Source organism: Vipera ursinii (assembly GCF_947247035.1).
Source record: "Vipera ursinii genome assembly, chromosome: 3".
NCBI lineage: Eukaryota > Metazoa > Chordata > Lepidosauria > Squamata > Viperidae > Vipera > Vipera ursinii.
The window spans coordinates 130,692,831-130,720,013 of record NC_139516.1 but is presented as its reverse complement, the minus strand read 5'-3'; the positions used below and the strand labels follow the sequence as shown (position 1 = coordinate 130,720,013).

The 27,183-nt window shown below is 38.2% G+C and overlaps 1 protein-coding gene across 1 annotated transcript in view; it reads left to right on the top strand.

Moving 5' to 3' along the window:
- The first annotated feature begins 495 nt into the window (after positions 1 to 495).
- MYO10 (myosin X) overlaps positions 496 to 27,183 on the top strand; it is a 152,854-nt gene continuing 126,166 nt past the window's right edge. The window contains exon 1 of the mRNA XM_083358382.1: positions 496 to 1,284. Within this exon, the coding sequence (XP_083214508.1) occupies positions 1,264 to 1,284 (21 nt within the window). The 5' untranslated portion in view covers positions 496 to 1,263. The remainder of the gene's footprint in view (positions 1,285 to 27,183) is intronic.

The window sequence follows — 27,183 nt, the reverse complement described above, 5'->3', positions numbered from 1 at the left end:
GAGGGAGAGGGAGGGGGAGAGGGGAGGGGGAGAGGGAGAGGGAGAGAGAGGGAGGGAGAGGGAGAGGGAGAGAGGGAGGGAGGGAGAGAGGGAGGGAGAGAGAGAGGAAGGGAGAGAGGGAGGGAGGGAGAAGGAGAGGGAGGGAGGGGGAGAGGGAGAGAGGGAGGGAGAGAGGGAGGGAGGGAGAGAGAGAGAGGGAGAGAGAGGGGGGGAGAGAGGGAGGGAGAGAGAGAGAGAGAGAGAGAGAGAGAGAGAGAGAGAGAGAGAGAGAGAGAGAGAGAGAGAGAGAGAGAGAGAGAGAGAGACTGACTGGATCTGAAACTGACTAACTAATAGACCCCAGATATGGCGGGTGGGAGGTGAAGGAGCGTCCTCAGTCATCACATCAGCAGGTTCGTACACCCAGGTGGCAGCGGCGGAAACGCACGAAGTGCTGCCATCGAGAAGAGTGGAGGCGAAGAAGAAGAGGAGGAGGAGGAGGAGGAGGAGGAGGAGAAACAGGAACGAAGGAAGAAAAAAAACGAAGCAAAAAAAAAGTAGCTCGCGCGCCTCCCGGGTCGAAATTCCAAAGAGACGCTCGGCCGGGATTGGCTGAAGCGCTGGCTTTTCGGGGCGGAGAATCAGTAATCTCAGTCGAGAAACTCCTCCGTGACCCGAGAGGGCCCTGGAGCAGCCTCCGTCTTCACACCAGTAAGCACGCAAGCCTAGCCTAGCCGTGTTCCGCCCGAAAGGTGTGCATTTACTCCTTCCCCACCCACCCCCGCAGCCGCTTTGCGCGGAGCGAGTGAAGCGAGCTGCCGGCGCCTTCTTGCTCAGGAAAGTGCGGACTTTCTTCTTCTTCTTCTTCCTTCTTTTCTTCTTCTTTTAACCCCCGGTCTTGAACAAATCCAGCGTAAAGCTCGGTTTTTTTTGTGTGTTTCTTTTTTCCAACCCGTAAGCGCGAAAGGGTGGAAGGAAGCCATGTGCTACCGCGTTTCCTTCGGCGGCCGCTTCTGGCTACGGCGTTGAGCCCGAACAAGCCGGCGGGGAACAAAAGCCTCCGCTCGTCTGAATGAAGGTACTGGGGGTCACTTGGCCGGCGGGAGAGAGAAGAAGAGGGCGAGCGACGAAGAGGGAGGCCGCGGGATGGCAGCAGGAAAAGAAAGGGCGTGAGGAACTCCAGCCCCCTTCGCCTTCCCCGAAGCCCTAAGCGTCCTTTGGCCACCGACCCATGCTTGAAGCCGCCCTTCCCTTTGACTGGACCCTCTCGGACTTGGTGCAGCCATGAGTAACTTCTTCACAGAGGTGAGGAGGAGGAGGAGGAGGAGGAGGATTCGGGAAGCGATCCGGCGGGGTTGGTGGTTCTCCTCCTCCGGCGCGTCTGAGCTTCCTTGAACGGGTTCACGGGAGTTGTTGGGCGCTGTGTGAAGCCTGCCGCGCAGGCTTCCGTGGATGGAAAAACCCCGCTAAGGTCCAAGGTGTGTGTGGGGGTTTTGCTATAGGGTTGCATCCCAAATTGCCCTTTGGGACTTCCAAGAAACAGCAAGCCGCTTTTGCGCTCCCTCCCGCCAATCCTGCCCATGGCTTGATCAAAAGTTTATTCTCCAGAGTCTAGACCCGCGCGCGGTTATGGGGAAGAAGTGGATTTTGTAGACTGGAGTTTTGGAGAGAGAGAGAAAAAAAACTTTAAAATAAAAATCAAGCTGCAGCCAGGATCGTTTGGAATTAAATCCGATTGCTTTCAGGGGAAAACAATGCGTTTATGGCAGAAGCAAGAAGCCGCATTGGTTTTAGTAGAAGAGTCGCGCTTTTAATTGAAAGACATTTTAAATATGGGCCTGACTGTGCAAGAGTTGTCTTTGGGCATTAGGATTCATTTGTAGATCGTTAGGCTGAAATAAAAGTTTATGTTCTGATTCAATTGACTAGGGAGGCCGGTGTGTGGTGTAGTTGGTTCGCATAGTGTGGTGGGATGGAGGGTTTGTTGTCACTGTGTGTTGGGGGGAGAGAGCACGGGGGGGGGAGGCTCAGCTAATCTCAATGTACACGTGTTGTACTTTGACAATAAAGGTTTATTATTAAAGTCTGCGGGGGGGGAGGGAGGGAGGGTGGAGGAAGTATGGCGATCTTAAACGTTATTGAACGTGGTCCAAATGAGGCCATAGGTGAGACGTCGAATCGTTTACCTTTTCTGTAGGTAAATTGACGGAGATACTGTTGAGGATCGAATTCACATACCGTTAAAGTCGGTAGGCAAGGGGACCTTGCTTTCCGTGGGGGGTGAGGTGCAGCGTGTGTGTGTGTGTGTGTGTGTGTGTGTGTGTGTGGACACGGGCTCCCGTGTCTCTCTTTTTATTCAGGATGTGCGGTGCAGAGGTGAGTTGCTTTTATGGAGAATCGCCTTGCTTGCACGCCTCGTTCACTCCTATTGTTTGGCGTATTGCATTTAGGTCAGTATATTGGAGGGGGGGGAGAGGTTAACCTTGGCCCACTGAGCACATTCAAGTGCCCAGAGAAAAGCGCTGGAGTTGTAACATCGTCCTTGTGGCGAAAATGTGTGGAAAGTTTACTTTTCGAGCAAGGCACATTGAGCTCCTAGCTTCTTTGCAGAGCAGTCTGGCATTTCCTTACCAGGCTTCCTGCAAAGGGGATATTATACAGGCCACTGCTGGGGTTCAAAGTCTTCCGTGTCAGCAGAGAGCAGAAGGAAGAAGCAGATGGGGTGGGTGAGCAAAGAAGAGAGGAAGGATTTATTTCATTTTGGTCCATTTCCTCTTTTGTCGTCTGGTATCCAGTTTATAATGTTGACCAGATGTCCCCCTCCCCCCTCATTTTTTTTCATATTAAAATTTAAAAACAAGCAAACAATGCTGGAAGAGTCTGATCTAAAACCTATCTTAAGGTTCCTTTGTAGTTCATTGCAGATCAATTTAAAATATTTTAAATGTGCAGAATTTTGATTGGTTCATGTGTATTTTGCCAAGACATTTGGGCATCACAAAGTAAAATCTCTGCTGCAGAAGAAAACAATGCGTTTATGGCAGAAGCAAGAAGCCGCATTGGTTTTAGTAGAAGAGTCGTGCTTTTAATTAAAATACATTTTAAATATGTGCATGACTGTGCAAGAGTTGTCTTTGGGCATTAGGATTCATTTGTAGATCGTTAGGCTAAAATAAAAGTTTATGTTCTGATTCAATCGATATTCTACTATGTAAAAATAGTTAGTAAACTTGGTTAACATTCCCTTCACTTCAAATCATGCTTTTAGATACGACTTATAGTAATCAAATTTAATTCTAAGGATTCGGGAGGATCTTGTGAAAGTTGAATTTGCATGATTTCAAAAAGGTGTCCTCATATTGTTGTACTATGTAAAATACATGAATGTAACCGTTCCACTTATATAAAGCCACTAGCAGATTGATATGTTGTTAATTTCCTATTTGTTTATTTGAAATTGCTCTTCTTCCTGATGTTATGTTGTAGGAGTGATTAAGACAGCAGTAATTACCTTGTGATATATTATCAGTCCCGTTTCCAGTTCTTTTAACTTGTTTCATTATTGATAGTTTAAGATGAAGATACTGCTAAGCTTGTAAGCCGCCCTGAGTTCGGAGAAGGGCGGGATATAAATGGAATTTAAAAAAAAAAGAAGGGATGTCTCCAAATATACAGTGAAATGCATTTCAATATACATATTGGCAACTGAGATAAATTATTACCAGAAAAGACATCTTTTAATATGCTTGTTTATCTGGAATTATCATACTTTACAGCAGACATGTCAAACACAAGGCCTGGGGGCCAGATCCGGCCCGCGAAGTGGTTTCATGCGGCCCGCGAAGCCATCCTGGAAACAGTGAGGGAACGGCCCCCACTGCCTTGGCCCTGGCCCAGAGACCCTCCTTCTGCCAGAGACCCTCAGATCTGTCCCACTCCTGCCCAGGCCCCCATAGGCACCCTTGATGCGAACGATGTAGAGCTGGCCACGCCCACCCAGTAGGCCACACACACTCTAGCCACGCCCACCCTGGCCATACCCACACGGCCCCTTGAGGGCAACCGCAATGCTGATGTGGCCCTCAATGAAATTGAGTTTGACACCCCTGCTTTACAGATATTTATGTTTTGGTCATTAGGAATTAAACATGGCTTGAGGTTGGCTTTACTCTTATTTATTTTTTTTCCAGTTGGAGGAAATAATTTTAAATATCACCTAATGCTAAAATGCAGTCTTAATTATTGAGGGTCTAAGTTAGAGAATATCTGAAAAATCAGGGATTGGCAAACTTTTTCTCTAAAGGACCAGATCTTGTACCTCTGTGGGAACAGCTGGAGCTGGTTCTGGAGGTTAAACAGCCCAGCAACCATTGGATAGTGCCAGCCCAATAGTGAGGAGGTCACTGATAGGCTACTGCTGCCCAGGACACCTGATCTCAGCAACTCTGTGCCCAATTTTAAAAGTTGAGCTGAGGCTTGGGCCTGGTACAGTAATCTGTCATCTGCCCATTTGTTTGCAGGCTGTATAAAAATAGGCAGCAGGCCTTATTTGGTCTGTGGGTTGCAATTTGCCAACCCCTAGTATAGATGATAAAAGAAACACTTAAGAATGTAATACTTTTCCTGATAGCTCCAAGGACATAGAATTCAATTTGGAATTCAAAACAATTCATTGTGTTTTATAACCAAATTTAAATTGTTCTGATTTTTTTTTTAATTGCAAGATACTATAAACAAAAGAGAGAGCTAGTGTGGTATTGTGGCTAGGGCACCAAGTTAGAAATTGGGAGACTCTGAACTGTCATCCTGTCATAAGCATGGAGCCAGTTGGATGACCTTGGGCCAGTCACTTTCTCTCAGCCCTAGGAAGAAGGCAATAAGTAGACAACTTCTAAAAATGTTGTCAAGAAAACTGCAAGGGCTAGATAGTCCCTAGGGTGAAAGGAGTCACCAGAGGTCAAGACTAACTCAAAGACACAAAAATAAATATAAATCAGTCATCACAAAAGGTTTAAATTTCATGGACTAATAGTTTACGTAATATACCACTTAATATCTTTCTAAGGTAAGAGTATTCGATATAAATTGTAAAAATCCTATGTTTTAATGCTTCAATCCTGTACTCATTTACCTGGAAATCTCAGTAACAATAGTGGGGCAGACTTCCAATTAAACATACAAAGCACTGTGCTATAAATATATTAATAAAAATCTAAAAATATTAACATATCCTTAAACTAGATCTACTCTTCTAATTCACAGTATTATTTTTTGTATGCAGGCACTTCCATTTATATAGCATCCTACACCTAAGTTGGGTACAAAGATCAAATCAGATGTTGGTTTAGTGTTTTCAGTGAATCCATCATTGTGGTTTATAACTCAGAGTTTACGGTTGAGTATATTATTTACCTCCAGCCAGTAGTGGTTTGTTCAACAAACCATCTTGGTGCAATGTGTGACTATGGTTAGTATCTTCATTCAGTGCAATGTGTGACTATGGTCAGTATCTTCACTCAGCCCCCCTTAGTGCTATATTATGAGATGCTTCTGAATATGTAGCTTGAATGTTTGGTTAACATGTTCCTTGTCTGTTCTGAAATAAATGCTTTTTTAAACAAATACTGTTGTATTTTCCAGTGCTGAAAATTATTTGAACAAGCCATTCTATTTGAATAACTGGGCTGTTTCAAAGATAGGGGAATGATGTTCATGTGATACTGGATTTAACTCTTGGAGATCTGGGAACTCATATAGGCCCTTATAACAATTTACTGTATAAGCTTGAATGATTCCCTCAGCTTGTCCATTTCAGTTTCTGTCAGGAAAATAATATAGCCCATCCATGAGCAGGATAAAATATTTAGTATGTGTAAGACAAATTTAGATTATCTATAAATTAACTCCATGTTAATTTTTTGAAAGAAGCAAATTGTGAGGAGAACATGTTCTTCAGATGTTCCTAAGTCTCCAAAAAAGACTTTTAGGCAACAGTTTTATATAAAACAATCTGAAAGAATTAGACATTTTGGCAGACTTGCAAAAGATTAAAAATTTCACTTACAACTACTTCTTACAAAAAAAACCCATCAAAACAGCAACACACATCATATTGCCTCTTTCCTCCCTCATGTTGTCTTCTTTCCCTCTGCTTTGTTGTAAAAAAAACACAACCCAATATATTTTTACATTTTCAAGCATTTTTTTCTGCCATCATTATTTAGCAATTTCTCTTTTCCCTTTCTCCTTTTTCACATATTCCTTTTTTTAGTTTCTAATCTTCGCACTAAAAGCACATGAAGATTATATCCTCTTAATATACTTGCCAATTCAGGAAATGCAAATTTTCTGAGCTCCTGCAGGAACAACACCTAATATTAAAAGAATGGTACCTATTTTGCATATACGTTTGAATCTAGGAAGACAGAAGACAAGTTATTTTCAAACTTTAAAAAAAAATGTTCATATCCAGCAAGACAGATCTGTGAGACTAAGCAAAAATGAGTTTCAAAAAGTAGGAATTATAAGTTAGGATTGGGCATCTGATTTTGTCTATATTAGGATTTTTAATCCAACATAAATTGGAGGGCTCCAGATTGAAGAAAATTGTGTTGCTTAAATGGGGGAGGGGTCAAATTCTTTTTAAAAATTGCACTGGATATATACCCACAAGTCTACTACCACATGTATTTACTATAGTTAGTTGCCATCCTGACTTTTTCCTTCCTTCCTTCTTTTTAGTGTATTCACTGTTCCAATAAGAACCAGCTGCTGTGTATCTCAGAATGGCAATTAGTGAAGTAAGAATAAGGGGTCTTCTTAAGGACCTAATCTGAGCCTCTTTCGCCTGATCAATTTCAAAGAAATAACGTTAAAAGCTGCACAGGGTGAGCAGGAAAACAGATTATAACATGTTGAATGGAATGTTGTTAATTCAAAAAAGTTAACTCCTCAGTCTGGCATTTTTCAGAAATATTGGCCGTGCAACTCCCAGAATTCTTAATCGGCATGGTATTTCAATATAAGCACCCTTAATACTCGCCAATATTTTTATTACCTAACTGCAAAGGAGGACTGGGGTTAAGAGAATCATATATAGTTCATATCAATCAGAGCAGCCAGGAAAGAAATGTAATCACCATTCTTAGCTTTTCCCCTGAAATAGAGGACTTGAAGACACTTAACTTGGTCTTTGTTTCTTACTTGATGGTTGGCACTGGGAACAATATTTCTTATGGCAAAAGGTGAATGACATGGCAGAATTTTATGAAGTGTAGGTTTCTTGGGTTCCCTTCCTGAAAGATTTTCTGTAACTTTTTGAGTAACATAAAAGTAGGCAATCCCTCTTTTGTAGCTTTTTTTCAGGACTAGCACAAAAGGAAAGAAGAAGGAGTATCTTGTTTAAATTCTCACTTCTATGGTTCAATTAATCTCATGTTTGAGAGTAGCACATGTGACTCAGTGCTCATTGAAACTATTTTGCATTGCTTACTAATGAAAATTACTCACCTGAGACTATGCGAGTAATATTTTGGAATAGTACAGATTTTTTTTAAAAAAAATGTTAATTTGTGGCCTCAGAGTGCAATTTTGATGATTTCAGTTAAGTAGGTCTTCTGTCATATTGCTACTACTTTAAACAATCCTTTGTCTTGTTCTCTTTATATCTTGCTTTTATTTTCATTCCAAATTTCTTTTATTGAACATAAACATACAGCAGTATGGTGTTGAAGTTCTGAAAAGCAAAGTAGCAGGATTCAGAAAGCAAACATAGTTGCTGTTAGCTATAAAAATACAAGGAAGTTTTCCTGCTCTCCTACTTCATACAGTATTTATTTCAGTGAGGCTTCCTCAGATCTTTTCTTCCTGGTAAATTGTATCTATTTAAATCTATTGCGGTAACCATGACTAAATGCTGAATTGGATTTTTAAACTCACAGTTTTGAACTAATAGAGCCATGTTCACACATAAATATAATCACAATGGGCAAGTCTTGTCAGGCTCATATTATGTGTTAAATCCTATTTATGCCTTGGAAGAATGATATTGACACAGCTACAAATTCAAAATTTAAAATGAATCACTAACTGCTCCTCAATCATGAAATTGCGAATGCTTCAGCTGTGTGATCTGGGTGATCTGACTAAGCTGGCAGAAAAAATGTCTTTAGTTGTCGTGTTTCCAAGCCACGGAGCATCTTCAACTAATATGTAAAAGGGTTCTGGAAATGGTGGTCAAACACTAGTTGTATACGCAACTTGCTCTCAGCCCACATCTGCAGGATGAAAGGACATGTTCAGTTAATTCTGATATCACAATAGCACGATTGAATTTTGAATTGTTACAAGAACAATATTAGGATTTTGATTTTTTTTAAAAAAAGAACAGGACTTGGCTATAATCCTATTCAGGCCTTTATTCAGCAAATGTTTAGGCTATTTCCAAACTTTTTGCATATTTTCCATTTTTTTGGGCCATTCGGCAGATATCTGTTAATACAAATTTTGGAGATGGTTATGATGTGAGTTCATCTACTTAATAATTTATCTGCTGAAATGACAGATATAATTGAGAAATCTAGTGCCCTATTTTCCTGTACTGATGACTTTGTACTTTAGCTGCTGCATTTTTTTTCAAGTACCATGCATGTCTCTTCAACTCAAACTATGCAGTTTAGGTGCAACTCCTTGCACCCAAATTGGATGATCAGATATCTCCTACAACAGTGGAAAGGCTGAGCTAAGTAATAATTTCTTCTTCTAAACTAGAGAGCTAGATTAATTATGAACTATGAACTTCTGTTTTTAATTGTTTTTATTTAGACTGTTGGATCATTTGGCTACTTAATAAAAAGACTGGTGAAAGTGAGTTTGCTGTCAAAATAAGATAATTATGTGGATAGTTGTATTAAGTAGTTTATTTTGCAACAATGAATAAAGAGAATGTAAAAAAAACCATCATTTGTGACTCCTTGTTCCACTTTTCTTCATTACTTATTAGGCTAATAGGAAGTTAGGATATAGTGCCTACCAAAGTCAACCAGTTAGCTTCCATTGCTAAGAGAAGACTTGAACCTATATATTTGCTAATTGAGTAGTTTAATCTCTACAACACACTTGTCTAAATAAAGTAATTGTTGAATGTCTTATTAATGGCAAAAGTAGCAATTTAAGTGCAAGCTGCATGGCTTTCTTCTATTTAGAATAATATTGAAATATTCTAGGGGAAAAATACTGTTGCAAGATTGCAGAGTTCAAGTCAGGACAAGGTACACCAATATGTTTAGCTTGTCATGCTGAATTGTGGTTTTGTGATGAGTTCCAGGCCTGTGTAGTCTTCAAAAGATTTTTGGAGGTGTATTTTGTTTTGGGAGATGGGCAACTAAATTGGCATATTTTTATTTTGAGCTATATGGATATACAAATGTCAAGCTATTGGCCTTAGTTTATGCAGCACATTGTTTTAGCAAGGAATTATTTCCCATGTATATTAGTGTGATTCATATAACTAAAACTTTTCCTGGAATGCTTACTTAAAAACACTAAGTGAATGACAAATGAAATGGTTGAATCTTTCTTCGTGGGACAAATGTTGGGAGAAAAACAACTAGCCACAAGACAATCCCCTTTATATGTGCTGTGGTTCATCTTAATGGACAGTTCCCCTGGCCCCAGGATGTTTGAAGTATGCAGGCCCTTTACTTCTTGGGTACCATGGTACAGTTGAAGAGTATTATTTAATTCTTGCTGGTTTGTTAAAAGTGGCAGTGTGAGTAAACAACAGTTTCCCTATTTTTTCCCCTATCCCTCCAGACAAAATTTTGGATTAAGAGCTACTTTAATATGTTTTCACAAAGAAGGAATACAAGCTAAAACGCTCTTATAGTTTGTATATGTTATTCCAAAAACTGGTATTTCCTGTTTTTTCTCCCAGATGTGTACTAAGTAGAAAGTAATACCAATGAACTATTTGTTTTCTAAAATAATAGAATAACAATCTGCCATAAGAAGTGCTTTTGCCCTCAGAAATAAACAGGTTATTTTTGTGTGAGCTGGATACCATATAACTATTGCAGCTGTATTTTTTTCTTAAAGATTTTTTATTTTAATATGTTATTTTAGATGGCAGGAAAAATGATAGGTCTTTTTCAGATGCATGCTTTATTTTTTTTAAAAAAAATACATACCAGTTGCTATTAAAACAATAATATTTGTCTGAATTATGGGAGACCTTATTTTTCCTGTGAGGGGATCCAGTATTTTACAGCACTCTCTGGGCAGTTTACAATGTCAGCATGTTACGCCCAACAATCTGGATCCTCATTTTACTGACCTCAGAAAAATGGAAGGCTGAGTCAACCTTGAGCCAGTCAGAATCGATCTCCAGGCTGCAGGCAGAATTTGCCTGCAATACTGCATTCTAACCATTATGCCACCAGGGTCCAGATATAATTTAATAATGGAAAGAAAAGCATATTCCCAAGTCTACTAGTAACCAAGGCTGCATGATGCCATGGTGCTAGGAACGGCAGTGAAAATTAAGACCTAGTTACACTAGCAAACTCTCAGCTAGTCTATGCATGATCTTGAAGAAAGTATATAGAGACCATCAGTAAACTATGAGCTCAGTCTGGGAAGACAAGGAAGTGTGAGAAAGAAGCATGAAGTTGCTCAACCTTGATTTTCTTAGATTTTGTTACATATTGTAGCCTATAAAGTAGAGTTCTGGTATTTCCTGAGAATTTTCTGACCTGGCCTAGCTCAAAGGGCTGACAACCTGCTACCTTCAGATAAGATGGTAGGAATTTGAGATATGGCCATCATCTTGAACTACAACTCCCAGTAGCTATCCGCAGATTGTAAAAATTTAGTAGAAAAGAATATTTTAATGAGTATCTCAAACAAAACAAAGTAAAAAAATCAGTGCATATGTTTTTTGAAAGCCATTATGCAGAGAACAAATCACAACAGAAAAGACTCTGATCATTGTAGCTCTCCAACGCAGGATATCAGTAGAATATCAGTAATAGCACGTGTGCCCATACCTTTCCCTGCTCCTCCCTTTCTCTCTGGGCCGCCAACCCGGAAAAGTTGGGGAGCTCTGTTGTGCAGGATAATATATATATTGAAAATACAAGGGGTACTTGTATGGCTAAGTGGAATAGCATAAAGTTAAGCTTCCTCTTTTGTAACATCTATACAGATGGATTTTTTAAAAAAAAAAACAAAGATCAGGGGGATGATCCGATCATCATGGAAAATATATTAGTCTGACTTGGGCAAAGATAGGTCAGACAAACTATATTTTAATTTTTGTCATAAGGAAAAATATGCACATTCCAAAAATTAATTTGACTTGAAATTAGGCTTGCATTTGGCTTGCATTTTCTGCAGTGCTTGTTTAAATACCACACTGTATGGAAGAGCTCCCCAACCTTTGGCGGCCTGGAAGGAAAGGGAGGAGCAAACAGGCGCATGCATGGCAGTGCACATGCACAAGCAGGCTGCATCCATGCATGAACTGGCCACGCACACCTGCAGTGGTGCTGGCAGCAGTGTTGGCATCCACGTGCATGCTCAAGCGGGCCACTAGTGCCCATGCGCATGTGCAAGCGGACCACTAGCTCCCATGTGCAAGCGCAAATAAACTGCTAGCGCCTGCATGCATGTGCAAATGGGTCGCTAGCCCCTGAGTAATGCTGGAGGCAGCGCTTAGCACCCCGTGCATGCACAAACAGTGGCACTAGCGAGTGGGGGGTGCGCGCACATTCCTGGTGGCCAACGTTGGGGACCCCTCCTGCATGGTATGCAATATATTGATTGTGGTCTCTAGATGAATTTCAAAATAGCCTTGCTTTGTTTTTGCAAATTGTTATCTCTATGGCAATTGATATTGGAGGCTAACTGTTGATTTTAAGGAATGAACATTGAGACTAAAAATGGTCCAGCCTCAATTCCCTATTCATTTAGAAGAAAGCTGATTGGGTAATTTTTGGAATCTAGTAAAAACTATATTGGACAGGATTACTACACAAAAGCAAAATATAAATGTAGTGAACAGTTGTTAAAGTTTTTTTTCACCATGACCAGTAATGTTCATTTTTTACTTATAATGAAATAAACAAGGATTCCAGCTCTTTTAACTTTGCAGTGTGATCCTCTTTAAATGTACAACTACCTTGTGTCTTAAGATGTTAATATCTGTCTTTGTTTGAAAGAGGATTGGTCCATGTACCTTCTTCCTAGTCCGATTGTACATTTCTCAGTGTTGCTTATGTTTGTGTTACAAGAATACCATGAATGAGGTATATTTTCTATCACAAATAAAAACTTACTGACTCAGGTTTAAAAATGTAATAACACATCTCTTCTGTATTGACTACTAATGACAATCCCAATACCTCAGAAAATACTTCCTGAGATCATGTATTGCACCTAATCTTTGTGATGTTTCTCCTTTCTTTTTATTCTTTATTAAAAGCTTTTTTTCTCCCTGACTGATAATTTTATATCCCAGCTATGCTTAAGAACAAATTCCTTGGACTGACCAGCTTAAAAAACAGGCTACATCAATCTACTATGAATATGCTTGCACAAACAGTAGATATACATGTAGTGGTTTTATTATCATAGAGAATGAGTATGTTCTTGCCTAATACAGTAGGTGTGTCATTTGTGGAGCAAGCTAATTCAACCGAGCACTCGAATACAAAAGAGGTCTATTCAAAGTACAAGTTGTAGTTTTTGGAGGGTTCGCTTGGAGTAGACATTGTGGATTATCAATTCATATATTCAAAATGAAATAGTACCATTACTTTGGAGAACTAATAAAAGACTGTTGCTGTACTTTTATCTCGCTCATCACTTAAACTAGGGGTCTTCAAACTTTGCAACTTTGCAACTTTAAGACTTGTGGACTTCAAGTCCCAGAATTCCTCAGCCAGGAATTCTGGGAGTTAAAGTCCACAAGTCTTAAAGTTGCCAAGTTTGAAGACCCCTGGCTTAAAACATAAGAGACCTCATTGGTTATTACCCTCAAAATGTAAATGTGGCATTTATTCAGCGCTGTACTGGTACTGTTCACAATACAGAAACCTGCTGCTGATGGTAACCCTAGATTACTTTATTTCAATTTAATTGAATGAGTTACACATTTACTTTGGTTATTGTGTGCCCTATGGCGCACAAAGATACTATGTTGGTTGCCAAAGTATATGATTTTTGTTCCTTCCTAAAAATACCTACATACCTAAGTATATGACTTCTGTTCATAAAAAATACCTACATATATTATGTATGTAGATTTTTTTTAGGAATGAACAAAAATCATATACTTTGGAAAACTATCATAGTTAAAGAACAAAATGAAAATGGAGAATGGTACCTGGGATTGGAAATTCAATGCATAATTGAATTATTTCATGATATGCAATACCACTATTCCACTGAGTATCTTTTTTGGTAGGTCCTGGTTTACACATATCTAGGGGGGAAAAATAACCAAGAAAAGTGTGCTGCAGTATTTTTTCCCCAAGAACTGAAAAAGGTAATTGTTGTTGATTGCTTTGAACATCAGATAGGAAGAACGATGTAGGGAAGGGGTTTTTTTGGGAATGCTTGAGCTACAAAAGGGTTTATAGATCTATATTTTATAGAATCAAGAATTGGAATATCTGGTTCTGAGTAATTAATGTTTAAAAATATAAAATATATTTCTTATGGTTTAAAAATGAAATTACTTTATTAGAATATATTATCTGTTTATGAGACCTTTCAAAGTATTTTTTAAAAGGACAGACATTATATTTTTAGTATCACATTATAAGAAATTTGAAGCTTTTTTAATTTGTATGATTTGGTCATATTCAGCTATAGTCTTGTTTTGGTTTTGAATTACTACATGTCAATAGAATTTTGGAAAGTAATATAGTTAAGGATATGATATTGAACTATATTCTTAAAACATGTCATTTCATAAAGATGTCTGGCTAGGCATGGCAGTGGTATTAATTTTATTTAACTAGAAAGAAGCTTGTTTTTCCTGATTTTAAGGAATAGATTCAGGTTATGAGTTTCTCCCTTATTTTTGAAAAGCTTTTGTGTTCTAAAAGTGTGAAGAAGATGCAGTAAACAAAAATGGAGTTAACGTTATAGGATTGTTGTTAGTAATTTTACAGATATTTTTTTCCTCATTAAAATTTCTTCTTTTGTCTTTTATTTTAATCACTACAATATATCTAGGATTTCTTTCTTCATGTTTTCCTGTCATGGTGGAGGGAGTTGTATTTTATCATTAAAAAAAAGAAACTTCTGGGGAGTTGAATGATTTTGAAAGCTCTCTTTTGGGAAGACTTGGGTCATAGCAATTTGCAAACAAACTCATGGCTTCCTTAGTTTCTTGCCAAGACTTGACAAGGCTTGTTAATGACACACATTTTTCATTTAGTCAACTTAAGAGTTACACAAATATCCTGGAGGGGTTTTTTACCTATGATTTTGCCACTGTTATGCAGATATTAGAATAATTCAGTTCTGTCATTTTTCTAAAAGGCTGACAGGAAATTGAATAATATATGAATAGCAATCATTCTTACGTGACATCTGCATATTTATTAAGACCTTAAGTTGTACACACACACACACACACACACACACACACACACACACACACACAGTAACTTTGGCAATAACTTTGGAAGAGGCAGCCTCCTTTTCCATGTTACCATAAAAAAAGAACGTTGTTGTGCTTAAGTAAATAAAAAAGCAATTTGGATTACAATGAGTTTTCTATTCTCACCACATAAGACCGAGACTTCAGTGAAGTGGCTCTTCTGATTTCTCTGTAACTTTCTTGGGGCTTTTATCAAGTCTTTTGATTTTTTTAAAAATCATATTGAGATGAGATGATCTTTTGTGGAAATACTATGTCCCAGAGCGCTAAACGTCATCCTTGTATCCTGACTTATAGGTTACATTTGAATGAGCAAAAATATTTAGGCATGTATGGTAACATTTGATTTTCCTCTTACTGTTTTGTTTGGTAATTCTTCATGTACTAATCTTTTAAATGTATAGTTGAACTAATAATTTGAGGAAATGTTTGCACTTATTAGGAAAGATATAAATGAATGAAATTACAAAATGAGAATTATATGTGGAAGATAATAAAAGTTAGGTTTATTCAGTCTAGGTTCAGTGGAAACAATTGCACATAAATGGTTTGGTGTTAACTATATGTTTAATAAAACATGTTTGGTGTTTGGTGAAATGGACTTCCCCAAAAGTAGTTTAGTGTCAAAGACTGCTCATAACACTTACCTTTTGTATGTCATTTAACACCAGTTAATCAGTGGAACAACCTGCCTCCAGAAGTGGTGAATGCTCCAACACTGGAAGTTTTTAAGAAGAGACTGGACAGCCATTTGTCTGAAATGGTATAGGGTTTCCTGCCTGAGCAGGGAGTTGAACTAGATGACCTCCAAGGTCCCTTCCAACTTTTATTATTATTATTGTTGTTGTTGTTACCAACATATTCATCTCTAGAACTGAAAGATTATATCAGTCTCCCTAATTCATAATTTTAAAATACAATATTTGATAATACTTCAGGAATGAACATGTAGAAGAGCAAACTGGTCTCTTGTGAAATATTTCCTCAGAGTTTGTCTTAACTATGACATGATGAGTACTAAATATTTATGTGGAAACCGACCTTAAGGGCAAAGTGAATACATGCTGATCTTCGTTGTCTACTTAGGTGTGTAGCAATAATAGTATGAGTCAGTTGTCTGAAATTAACTATTCCTAACTATGCTAATGTGTATTGTACTGTATCACATTCTTCTGTTGGGTTAGTGTATTGAAATAATGCTGTTCTTATAAGCAGAATATTATTAGTATATATGTATTCTGTTCTTCCTTGAAGGAGTTCCTTATAAAAACTTGCTAATTCAGCAGGAAACTTGCTGGCAGCATTGATACCTTGTTACAAGGAAGAAAAAAGAAACCTTGGCTATGGGTTTTCTCCTCTGCTATAGCACGGCCATAAAATTAGGAACCTAGTAAATAACTGATATAAATTTAGATTGCGTTCTTCCCTGTCTTTTTGTCATTGTATTCTTTAAATTGGTTTTTAATTAGGTTGATTGTTTCATTTTTGTTTTAATTGTGCACATGGCCCAGAGTCACAGGCAAGTGAGATGAGAGGCTATACAATATAATTCCAGTAAAAAAAAAAATAAAAAAAATTAATAATAATAATAATAATAATAATAATAATAATAATAATAATAATAATAATTATTATTATTATTATTATTATTATTATTATTATTATTATTATTATTATTATTATTATTTTATTTATATACCGCCCTTCTCCCGAAGGACTCAGGGCGGTGAACAGGGCAAATGTATAAAAATACAAAATTACAAAAGTTAAAAGGAATTAAACATAATGCCCAAGCTAAAAACAGTAAATACAAATATTAAGAACAATAAAAACCCAACCCATCCCCCATCAGGCCAAGCCGGCTTGTTCAAATAAATGCGTTTGTTTTTTTTAAAAAAAAATTTTTAATTCCATTTATATCCCGCCCTTCTCCGAAGACTCAGGGCGGCTTACAAGTTTAGCAGTAGCCTTCATTCTATGTATATGCCTGCTTATTAGGGCTTTCACACACACACACCCCCAAGCGGCATTATTACAAAGTCAGCTTAATTGCCCCCAACAATCTATGTGGAGTCTTTGATGCCCTCTAGTTTGGTTGTTTGCTTACAGACATTTCATTACCCAACTGAGTAACATCATCAATGCTAGTGAGTGGGGGGCAGGGAGGTTGTTCCCTTTTTATATACAGTAGCTTGCCATGCCAGTATTGTTGGGAGTGTGGCTTTTTCCTTGTTAGTTCCTTGATTAGGGTATTGTTTCTGTTTGATTGTATGGTGTTAATCCCTGCTTATAGGCTACCGGAGAGGGTGTGTTCTCGTCTTTTTGCTTGCTAGCTTTTTGTTGTTTCTTTTAAATGGTCTGTGAACATGGTTTATTTTTATGTATCTATTAATGGTTGATCTGTCTGAGTGCCAAGCTTCCAGGAATTGGTCTAGGATGCTTAAGAGTTTCCCATTTGAAATTATGGTTGTGTCTGTCATGTGTTGTGTAATTAAGGAGGTTTCATCATGTCTTCTGACTTCTTTCTAGTTTGATGTTCTTAGATGCACTCTGCTGATCTTCTGCTACTCTGCCTGCATAGTGATTGTTATAGCTTACACTATATCTTGTAAATGACTTTTTTCCTTATTGGAATGTATTGTTTTGGTTTACTTTGATGTTTTGGAGGGCTTTAGTTGGTTTGTTTGCTATGATGACACCTGTTGTAAAGCTCTGTTGATTGTTTCTGAAATTATGTTGATGTATTTTAATGTTATCCTTTTAATAGCTATTGGTTGTGCTGTAGTGGTCAGACAATTTTTGATTTTTTCTACTGTGCTGGAAAAATTAGTGGTAAAAAAGTAGTACCAAAGCAGCAAAAGGCTAACATTAGACAGATTATCAATAAAAAAAGAAACTGAATAAAAATATAATAAAAAACAGATACAGGTGATGCAAAGAAGACCTCAAGCAGTGAAATAAGTCCAAAGTTGCCACACAACTTTCTGGTGCTACTGAATGGAATCAACTCTGATAAAACCTACAAAATGACTTATCTTTCCCCCCTTTGCCTTTCTCAGGAATACTGGTTAGCCTTAATTACAGTCAAAAATGATGCCAAACCTTTGCTTTAGATAAGGGCAGAAGGAAAAATGGTCTTTTAGACAGCTGCAGGAAGGGTGCATAAAATCTTAGCTGTGTTCTCCTAAGCATGGTTGCATTACCATCTGCTTTGATGTTGGGTAGAGACATTTGTGAAAAGTTTTTCCTTTTATGGCAACATAATCACACTGATATAAAATGTAATGTGCTAGTAGCATGCTGGATTACCGTTGTTTTTTTTTTTACCCAAATAGAACCATACCTAGAAATGACAAGATTAAAAAAAGTGAGAGAATTTGGGTTTCATAAGACTTGTGTCTCTGAGGGAATATATAGTAAATATATTTCTTTGTCACTTTTTCCTGCTACAATATTATTGGAGGGCAGAATTTGAACAACCTTTCTTTATGAACATTGTTTTCTCATCCACTTCAAGTTAAATGTAACCACTAAGGTAGTCGAGAGTTATGGGTTAATTTCTGAAAAGGTGCTTTGGAATATGCAGGGGCGCAAACAATAATTGTATCTGTTTAAAGCAGCTGCATCTTTCCCTGTGAAGCTACCTTGCAAAAGAATATTTTTTGGAATTGAATTTGAAGCATTGCACCATCCTAGGAGTCATCTTAATGCCCACATTCCTTAGTGATCTTTAAGCCAACACTCATAGACATATCACTAAATTAAAATTTGCATCACTTAATAAATGCAAATTCTGAAGAGTAGCTTTATTTTTATACCAGATTACGTACCTTTCTAATGTGCTGAAACACGGTCTTATTATATTAGAATATATAATAAGAAATGTAACGATTTATATGTTGTTTAAATAGCAGAGCAAAACATTTTAAATTGGAAAATTGTTAAGTCTCCTTCATTAATTGTGAAAAAGAAAATAGTTGTTTGCCATTGGATAGAGGAGCTCAAAGGAATTAAATTGCAAAAATATTTGTTTGCTACCTCCTTAAAAATAAAAGATGCCTACCAGGTTTTTATTAGGTTAATATTTTCCAAGCATGTATTTTTTCATGCATACTTCATTCTGTTAGGAATATCTAAAGGAACACCCCCGCTTTCCCTGGAAACAAAATCAAGGTTGTCTGATATTAAATTCCACAAGGAGTATAAACATCCTTTTATATTTCTCTAAGACAAAGAATTATTATCTCTGTGTATCTATAACTCTGCATATAGACTTTTAATACAAGCAGGCTTTTAACATTCTCAGTTTGCTTTCAGATATTGCTCATATGGTGGATTCCCAAACATTTAAATATATTACTACAAACTGGTCAGATAAAGTCTTTATGGGACCAGCTATAGCATCAGAATCATGCTTACATAATTGATTTCCACCACCACCCAAAAAAGGGAGGGAAGGAATTGTAACCATTTTTTTATAACTGAGTAAATATTTACTACTTGTTTTAGTATCTGTCTGTCTGTCTGTCTGTCTGTCTGTCTGTCTATCTATCTATCTATCTATCTATCTATCTATCTATCTATCTATCTATATCTATCATCTATCTATCTATCTATCTATCTATCTATCTATCTATCTATCTATCTATCTATCTATCTATCATTTCAGGGAGTGGTAACACCTCTGGTGGAGGGACCGTCTGTCTTTTTTAGGTCTGCTCATTCACCTTTGGTCCCTACCTAGCTCTCAGCGGTCACATGTTGCTCTTAGTAGCTGCAACACACACAGTGGCCACATTGCAGTAAATCAATTTGCAGAATGGTCCAAACCAGGTGAGGGTAGATGATGCTTCTTCAACTTTTGGTGAGATAGGGAATTTGTCTATCCCAAAGTGTAAAGACTGGCCCTGGCATATTGGACAGAGGAGACTGATCAGTGGTCCAGACCACCATGTTTTCCAAGGTAATGCCAAATGACCATTACCGCCTCACTTTATTTCCTTTATTCTTGTTTGCATGTTTCTCCTTCTTTCAATTCTTGCTCCTTCTTGCTGCAAAAAAATTTTAATTGCAAGAGATTGGATTACAATTTAATTTATTGGACTACAGTTTAATTTATTGCTAACTTAATTACAAGATTACAATTCAACTTGCTGCACAATTTGGATTAATCTTTTACAAGTAAAAGCAACAAACCTATTTACTATGGACCGGTGTCAGGAGATGAGATAATTGCCATTGAAGACAACATTGTTATCTTTAGTATATGCATGAATATGCATCTGATGGCAGCATAACTTAATTATTTTGTTTTATTTGTAAACCCAAGAAAATGGATGTAGAAATCTCACATTTATGGAGATTCTTTTAAAATGGCTGTAGATTGTGTCAGTGTTGCTTTATACAGTTTAATGGACTTTTTCTCATACAGATGTATTAAATATATCCTCATCGTTTACCCACCAACATGGGAAAGGCTGAGCTAATTGTATAAAGCAGTCTTGTGGATGCTTTATGAGCCAGCACAGTCATGCTGAGCAATTGATACTCAAGCAGTGACCAGTTAAAATTGAAATTACTCAGCAAAAATATATACTACTATATCATTATTCTGCATAGGATTGGACAGTAACCACCCCTGCAATAATAGTTAATTTTCAGGCAAAAGTGGTAGATATTAATAAAACAAGACATTCATCTAATTTATAAATTTGCTGTGATGGATAAACTAGATGTTGAGACTCCTGCAGCATATAAACATTTTCTGTTTGAAACACAGAAGAATGGGAAACATTTTCAGTAAAACATTGATAGGGCTCTATAACATATCATGAACCATTTGGTGTAATTGAATTCATTGAACGTTTTAGCACTCTCAAAAATGATAATCCTAATTCATTAAATGCCATTGCTTTCATAAGGTGATATGGTCAATGATGTCATGTCCTGTATCAGTGAAATAGTTTTACAAATTTAAAACTTGTAGATGTGGGTTTAATATTCAATAACATTCCATCCTGGGAGCTAAAGACAGCACACATTATTTCCATTTCTGGTATAACCCTCACAAAAGCCTTGTAAATTATCCTGGCTCAGAATTATGTTTTAGTTTTATGGTTGAGTGGTGATCTGAATCTCATTTTTTTAAATGCATCCTAGTTCAGTACTAAAACAATTTTCTCTAACTTGGGTATCCATCCACTGGCTTAGATTTGGAATTTGTACTCTAAATCAGAGGTCCCCAACCTATGGGCCGCGGCCCACTACCAGGCCGTGGCCTCTTGGCCACCAGGCTGCATGAGTAACTGGGCAGTGCATGAGTGCGTGGGCACATGCTTGCTCCCCCTCATGCCACCATTGCTACTAATGTGCGGGCGATGGCAGCCACTAGTATCATGTGGGCAGTGGTGTTGCCATGAACTTTGCGTGGGCGGTGGCAGCACCACAAGCGGGCCATACTACGAACCTCATGTGGGAGCGATGGTGTGATCATCGTGCTGGTGGTAGCATCGCTGCGAGCCTAGTGGGAATGACACCACATGCCTCACACAGGCACCAGTGTCGCTGAGAGCCTTGCACACATGCTTGCAGCCCTGTTTGTGCACACACATGCACGTGTGGCCACATTCACATTTGTGCATGCGCGTGTAAGGCGCCTGCCCCTCCCTTTCACATTGGGCTGCCAACCCAGAAAAGTTGGATACCCCTGCTCTAAATAGATCAGGAGGACACCAGATTGGGTAGGGCTGTTCTGGGTGATACCACTCAACAGTCAGATAAAGTGTACCAACAGAAAATCATAAAAGTGCCTATTAATATGCAAACAAAGTGAGATTAACTAAAAACCAAGAGGGTTTTTTGTGCATATGCAAGTTTTTAATCAGAATTGCCTCACCTCCAAATAAAATGACCTTATACACTTGTAAATGAAGCAGAACTACAATATAGCTCTGAGTATTTCACTACGAAAAGTGCATTATATTTCAAATTGCATTAATAATGAATAGTAGGTGCTGTGCATTACTGAAACAAAATGCTTAATTGAGTTCCAGGCTAATAAACTGCTATTGTTGCTTTATTCTTAGAAATTGGCATTCTTTTATTGCGGAGTTCTATCACAGTTGATTTAAAAGCACATGTTACAATTTCTTGTCAAACCCAATTATCTTAGTCTTTGGTAAATTAATTTTCAGATGCATGTTCCTTGTTGCATCATGCATCTGTTAATCTCTGCAAATTATTTTGCTCAGTTGTTTTCAACCTCATGATGGGTGGGGTCATATAAATTTAAAAAATTGTTCCTAGTAAACTGCATAGATGCTTCTTCTGTAGCAGTGGCTCCCAACCTTTTCTATACCCTGTACCCCTAGAACACTTCTAATATATTCTCACACACCTTACAAAAGTTCAAAATAATGAATTCTGCATACATACTATAACTTTGAAACTTCTAAACCCAAATTTTCGCACCCCCTGGAATATTGTCAAGCACCCCCAGGAGATGCGAGCACCCCCCAGTTGGGAACCTCTGTTCCATAGGAAACTAATTATGTTCAGTGGGTCTTCTGCATAATGATACATAGGCTGCTGTTCTTCTGTGGATGGCTCTATTCCAAGGGTCCCCAACCCCCAGTCCGTGGACCGGTACCAGGCCACAGCATGCCAGCAAGCCCCATCTGTGGGATGCAGGCAGCACACAAAACCACACACTCTCCAGTCCGTGGAAAAACCTCTCTCCACAGAACCAGTCCCTGGTGCCCAAAAGGTTGGGGACCTCTGGTCTATTCAACCCAACTCATTCTATGAAACCTAGAGCAGGGCTTTTCAACCAGTGGTACGGGTACCACCTGTGGTACATTGGCACCTGGCAGGTGGTACGCGACCATTCTAGAAAAGTGGTAGTGGAGGAGGGGAATGAGCTGAACCAGTGGCAGCACCACACAAGCCTGAGCAAGAGATGGCTGGAGCTGCAGGGCTGTCAGGGCTCAGCGGAAGCGCCAGGCTCCAGCTGAAGCTCAGTGCTGATCCTGGTGCTTCTGAGCCCAGAAGAAGTGCTGATCAGCTATAATGTTGCAGCATCTCCAGGATCTTGTGATTTACATTCAGATGCTTGGCAACTGATTCATATTTATGACTGTCACAGTGTCCCAGGGTCATGTGAAGTGACCAAAACCTGCTGCAACCCCCCAGCAGAGGGGGGGGGAAATAAAAACCGAACACACCCCATTCCACCCCGACCCCTGCTGCCAATCCTCAACAGAAATACAATAATGAAAACCTCGGACAGGAGGAAGAGCTCCACTAGGCGGGCATGCAGGTGTCTTGCTCAGTTGTGGCCTGGGGGCACTTTTTTCACTGCCATTGTAACTTCAAACAGTCACTAAGCAAACTGTTGTAAGTCGACTACCTGTACTTCATCACTTTTTTACTTTTTTGGGGGGGGTCATAGAGTTTTTGACACCTTGCTGGGCGACTGGTGGTACTTGGATGTTGCCATATCCTAAAAGTGGTACAATGGATGAAAAGGTTGAAAAGCCCTGACCTAGAGTAGATACCAGAGAAGAATTCTTTGGGGATATTAAATTATTTTTCCTTTTGTTTTCAACAAAGAAAATGTTAGTATTGCTCTGGGCTAACCTGAACATGCAAGCCTTTGTTTGCTTATTGTGTAATAAACCGCATGGAGTTCAGTGGCTTTTATTCCTGGGTAAACACGTTTAAAATCTGTAGTCTTTTCCAGTCATGTGCTATCTTTTTTCCTTTCTTTCCACTTCTTGTTTCTGCAATCAGATGAATATCTGGAATATCCTCCATTCAGGTACTTTGTACTTATTCTTTCTTATTTTCCTGATTACCCTTCTATTGCATTTGCATGGTGTCAAACTGTGGCCAGCATGAACTAAGTAGCCACAATTTGTCAATCTACTTCAAACCATGTTTTTAGTCCAGGGCTGTTTACAAGGGGAATCATATCCTGTATGAATTGTATTTTCTTCTAATGCAACCATACTGGAAATAATGGTTAATATTAGGAATGGGAGGGAAAAGGAAGAAAGAAGTTCTGAAAAAGGAAACATATCTTGAGTTGGCTCAATTTGTTAGTCATGGTGTGCTCTCAGGTATGTTGCAGATGGCTAAGGAATTTTATTTTTTATTTAATTCCATTTATATCCCGCCCTTCTCTGAAGACTCAGGGCGGCATATACATTTTAGGAGTTACCTTTTGGTTATGAAAACAACTGGAGTTTACTAAGAGATATGTCAAAAAGCAGTATGGATTGTTACTGGTATCCTTCTGCTTTCACTTGCGAGACCTTCACCAAGACCCTCTTATTGGTTTTCTATTATTTGTATATAATTCAATTTCAAATTCTGCTTATTTTGTTGAATTCCAAATGTCTTTTTTATCTACTTAAAGTTTTTCTCTTAATAGTACATACAAAAGCTATTGGAAACTAAATCCGTGTATAAATATAACCCGTTTTATATATGTTTTATGAGCAAAAGAGATTCCAGTATTCTAGCCTACTCTTACGAGAAAGGTGTTCAAAGCCGTATGAGCATTTTGATTGCCTTCTGGAATAATATTTTTTCAAATCTGGCTACCAATATTGTACATCCTGTCCCTGGTACAAATTTACTATAGATTTGTATAAGGACATTGGCAGATTTATTTTCAGTTCCTTAATGATCTTTATCATGGAATTTTTGCAGCTGCTGTACAAAAAGATGACATTTTCACTGACCCAAAATATTTTCCTTGTTAACTACACACAGTTCAGATCTTATGTATATGTGAAGTTAGGGATTTTTTTCTTTTTCGTATTTTAAAAACACCCAGGATACATCATGCTTACTTAAATTACACCATGTTTGCTGTTGGAGTGGCCATTTGCTTTGTTTAAAGAGTTCTCCATAACCAATTTTAGCTTTCATCACTCTAAATAGCTTGGTATTATCTAAAAACTTGGCATCGTAGATCTTTTTTAGAAGGGGCGATGACAGATAGAGATCAGATTTTATGAGAAAATCCTCTGCTCTTTTCTATATAATTTTAACTCGGTTTCTTTTAGTTAGACTTCATTTCATTCATTCACCATGAAAGTTTTTTTCTATATTAAATATCTATCTCTGCAACTTGTTCACTTCACTTATGTTCTCAGTCCTCCATGGTTATTCCTCTGTCCACATTTTCTTGGCTCTTTTACAGCTCAGCTCCTAGACTATTATTGCTTTAGTTGTTTTGACTATCTCTTATCTCTCCCCACACTTCTTTCTTCAGACTCAGTTGTTCTTGTTTACTTCCAACTTCCTTGTTCAAGCATATGGGTTTGAATTTAATAATAATAATAATAATAATAATAATAATAATAATAATAATAATAATAATAATAATAATAATAATAATATAATAATAGTAGTAGTAGTAGTAGTAGTAATAAGTTGGAAGGGACCTTGTAGGTAATCTAGTCCAACCCCCTGCTCAGGCAGGAAACCTTATACCATTTCAGACAAGTGGCTGTCCAGTCTCTTCTTAAAAACTTCCAGTGTTGGAGCATTCACCACTTCTGGAGGCAGGTTGTTCCACTGGTTAGTTGTTCTAACTGTCAGGAAGTTTCTCCTTAGTTCTAGGTTGCTTCTCTCCTTGACTAGTTTCCATCCGTTGCTTCTGGTCCTGCTTTCAGGTGCTTTGGAGAATAGCTTGACTCCCTCTTCTTTGTGGCAGCCCCTGAGATTTTGGAACACTGCTATCATGTCACCCCTCACCCTTCTCTTCCTTAAACTACACATACCCAATTCCAGCAACCGTTCCCTATATGTTTTAGCCTCCAGTCCCCCAATCATCTTTGTTGCTCTTCTCTCTACTCTTTCCAGAGTCTCGACATCTTTTTTACATCGTGGTGACCAAAACTGCTTGGTGACCAAAACTACTGCTAAGCTTGTAAGCCGCCCTGAGTCTTCGGAGAAGGGCGGGATATAAATGGAATTAAAAAAAAACTAAAAAAAAACTGGATGCAGTATTCCAGGTGTGGCATTGTAAAGTGGTATTAGTGCTTCACGTGATCTTGAAGTTGGTTGTTAAAATGGCAGTTGCTTGTCTCCTCATCTTTACTTTTCTCCCAATGACTTCTGTGAGAACTTTCAAATATTCTCACTCCTTTCTCTTCTCCAGATCTCCATCAGCACTCTTCCCTTCCACCATTCACCACCTCATTCTTCTTCTCCTTAGAACATTTTTTTGAATCATGTTTACTTTTTATGGACTTTGTACCTTTGTCTGATTGGTGTTTTTTTCTTTCCTTTGTTTTTTTCTTTTCTTTCAAGCATCTCCAAATTGCTATTGAGATGCTGTCAGAACAAGCAGCCCCTTCTTTAATCCTTGATGCCAGGTCTCAGCTGTTTTTCAATACCTTTCAGCTCCACCAAACTCCTTTCAGAAAGGTATTGTAACTGATAAAAAGGCAGGTGGTTTTAGCCCACGATCAATATTTTCTCTAAGGAACCTTTGTTGAGCAATTTCCTCAGTCCTTTTGAAAAAACTAAGTATATGCTAGATAGCTTCATTGCCGTTCACTTGTCTACTGGCATCCTCAAAAGAACAGTAGGAGTCTGGTGACTACTGTAGTGAAACAAGATTTATACTGCAAAAACTACGCTGATTTTATTTCATCCAGACTGTTTCTTTATGTGCTTTATATGTTCTTAGTTTCTATCAAGTTATCCTAAACAGATATTAAACTGATTGGGCTATAATTTTCTAAGCTACCTTCAGTCTCTTTTTAAAAAAACAGATTTCACCTTGGTTACCTTCTACTTTTTTGGTAGGAAGTTAGCAATTTTACATCTGAGTATTTTAAGAATTCTTGGGTGGATGCCATTAAAACATTAAGGCCACTAATGATTTGTTACTACTCTATCGTCCTGTGTGCCCCCACAGGGAGGGCCTTCTCAGGGTACCACCGGTTAATGAATGCCGGCGGGTTATTCCCAGGGGAAGGGTGTTGTCTGTGGGTGCGCCTGCCCTATGGAACCAACTACCCACGGAACTTAGGACGGCCCCCGACCTTCGTTCATTCCGCCGGGACCTGAAAACTTGGCTCTTCGATCTGTTTGGTCCAGACTGTGGGGGTTGTTAATTTAACTGGGTTTTAGATTTATTCTTGGGGCTTGAATTTAATTTAATTGTTTTATTTGTTTTTAATTTTTTGTATTCATGGTTTTAACTGCCCTGTAAACCACCCTGAGTCCTACGGGAATAGGGCGGTATACAAATCCAATTAAATAAATAAATAAATAAATAAATAAATAAATAAATAGCATCTCAGATACCATGAAGTATGGTATTTTCTTTTTTCTGTTTGGTTTGGTTCTTCTGATTCTTTTCCTGGAAAACTCAGTACAGGATCAGATAATTGGAAAAAACTCATTCAGTTTTTCTGCAGCCTCTATCCCTTCCACTTTTTCTGTAAATCTTCAATTTTAGCAATATGCAATCTTCATAGCCAAGCCTTTTTTTTCATTTCTATTATCTA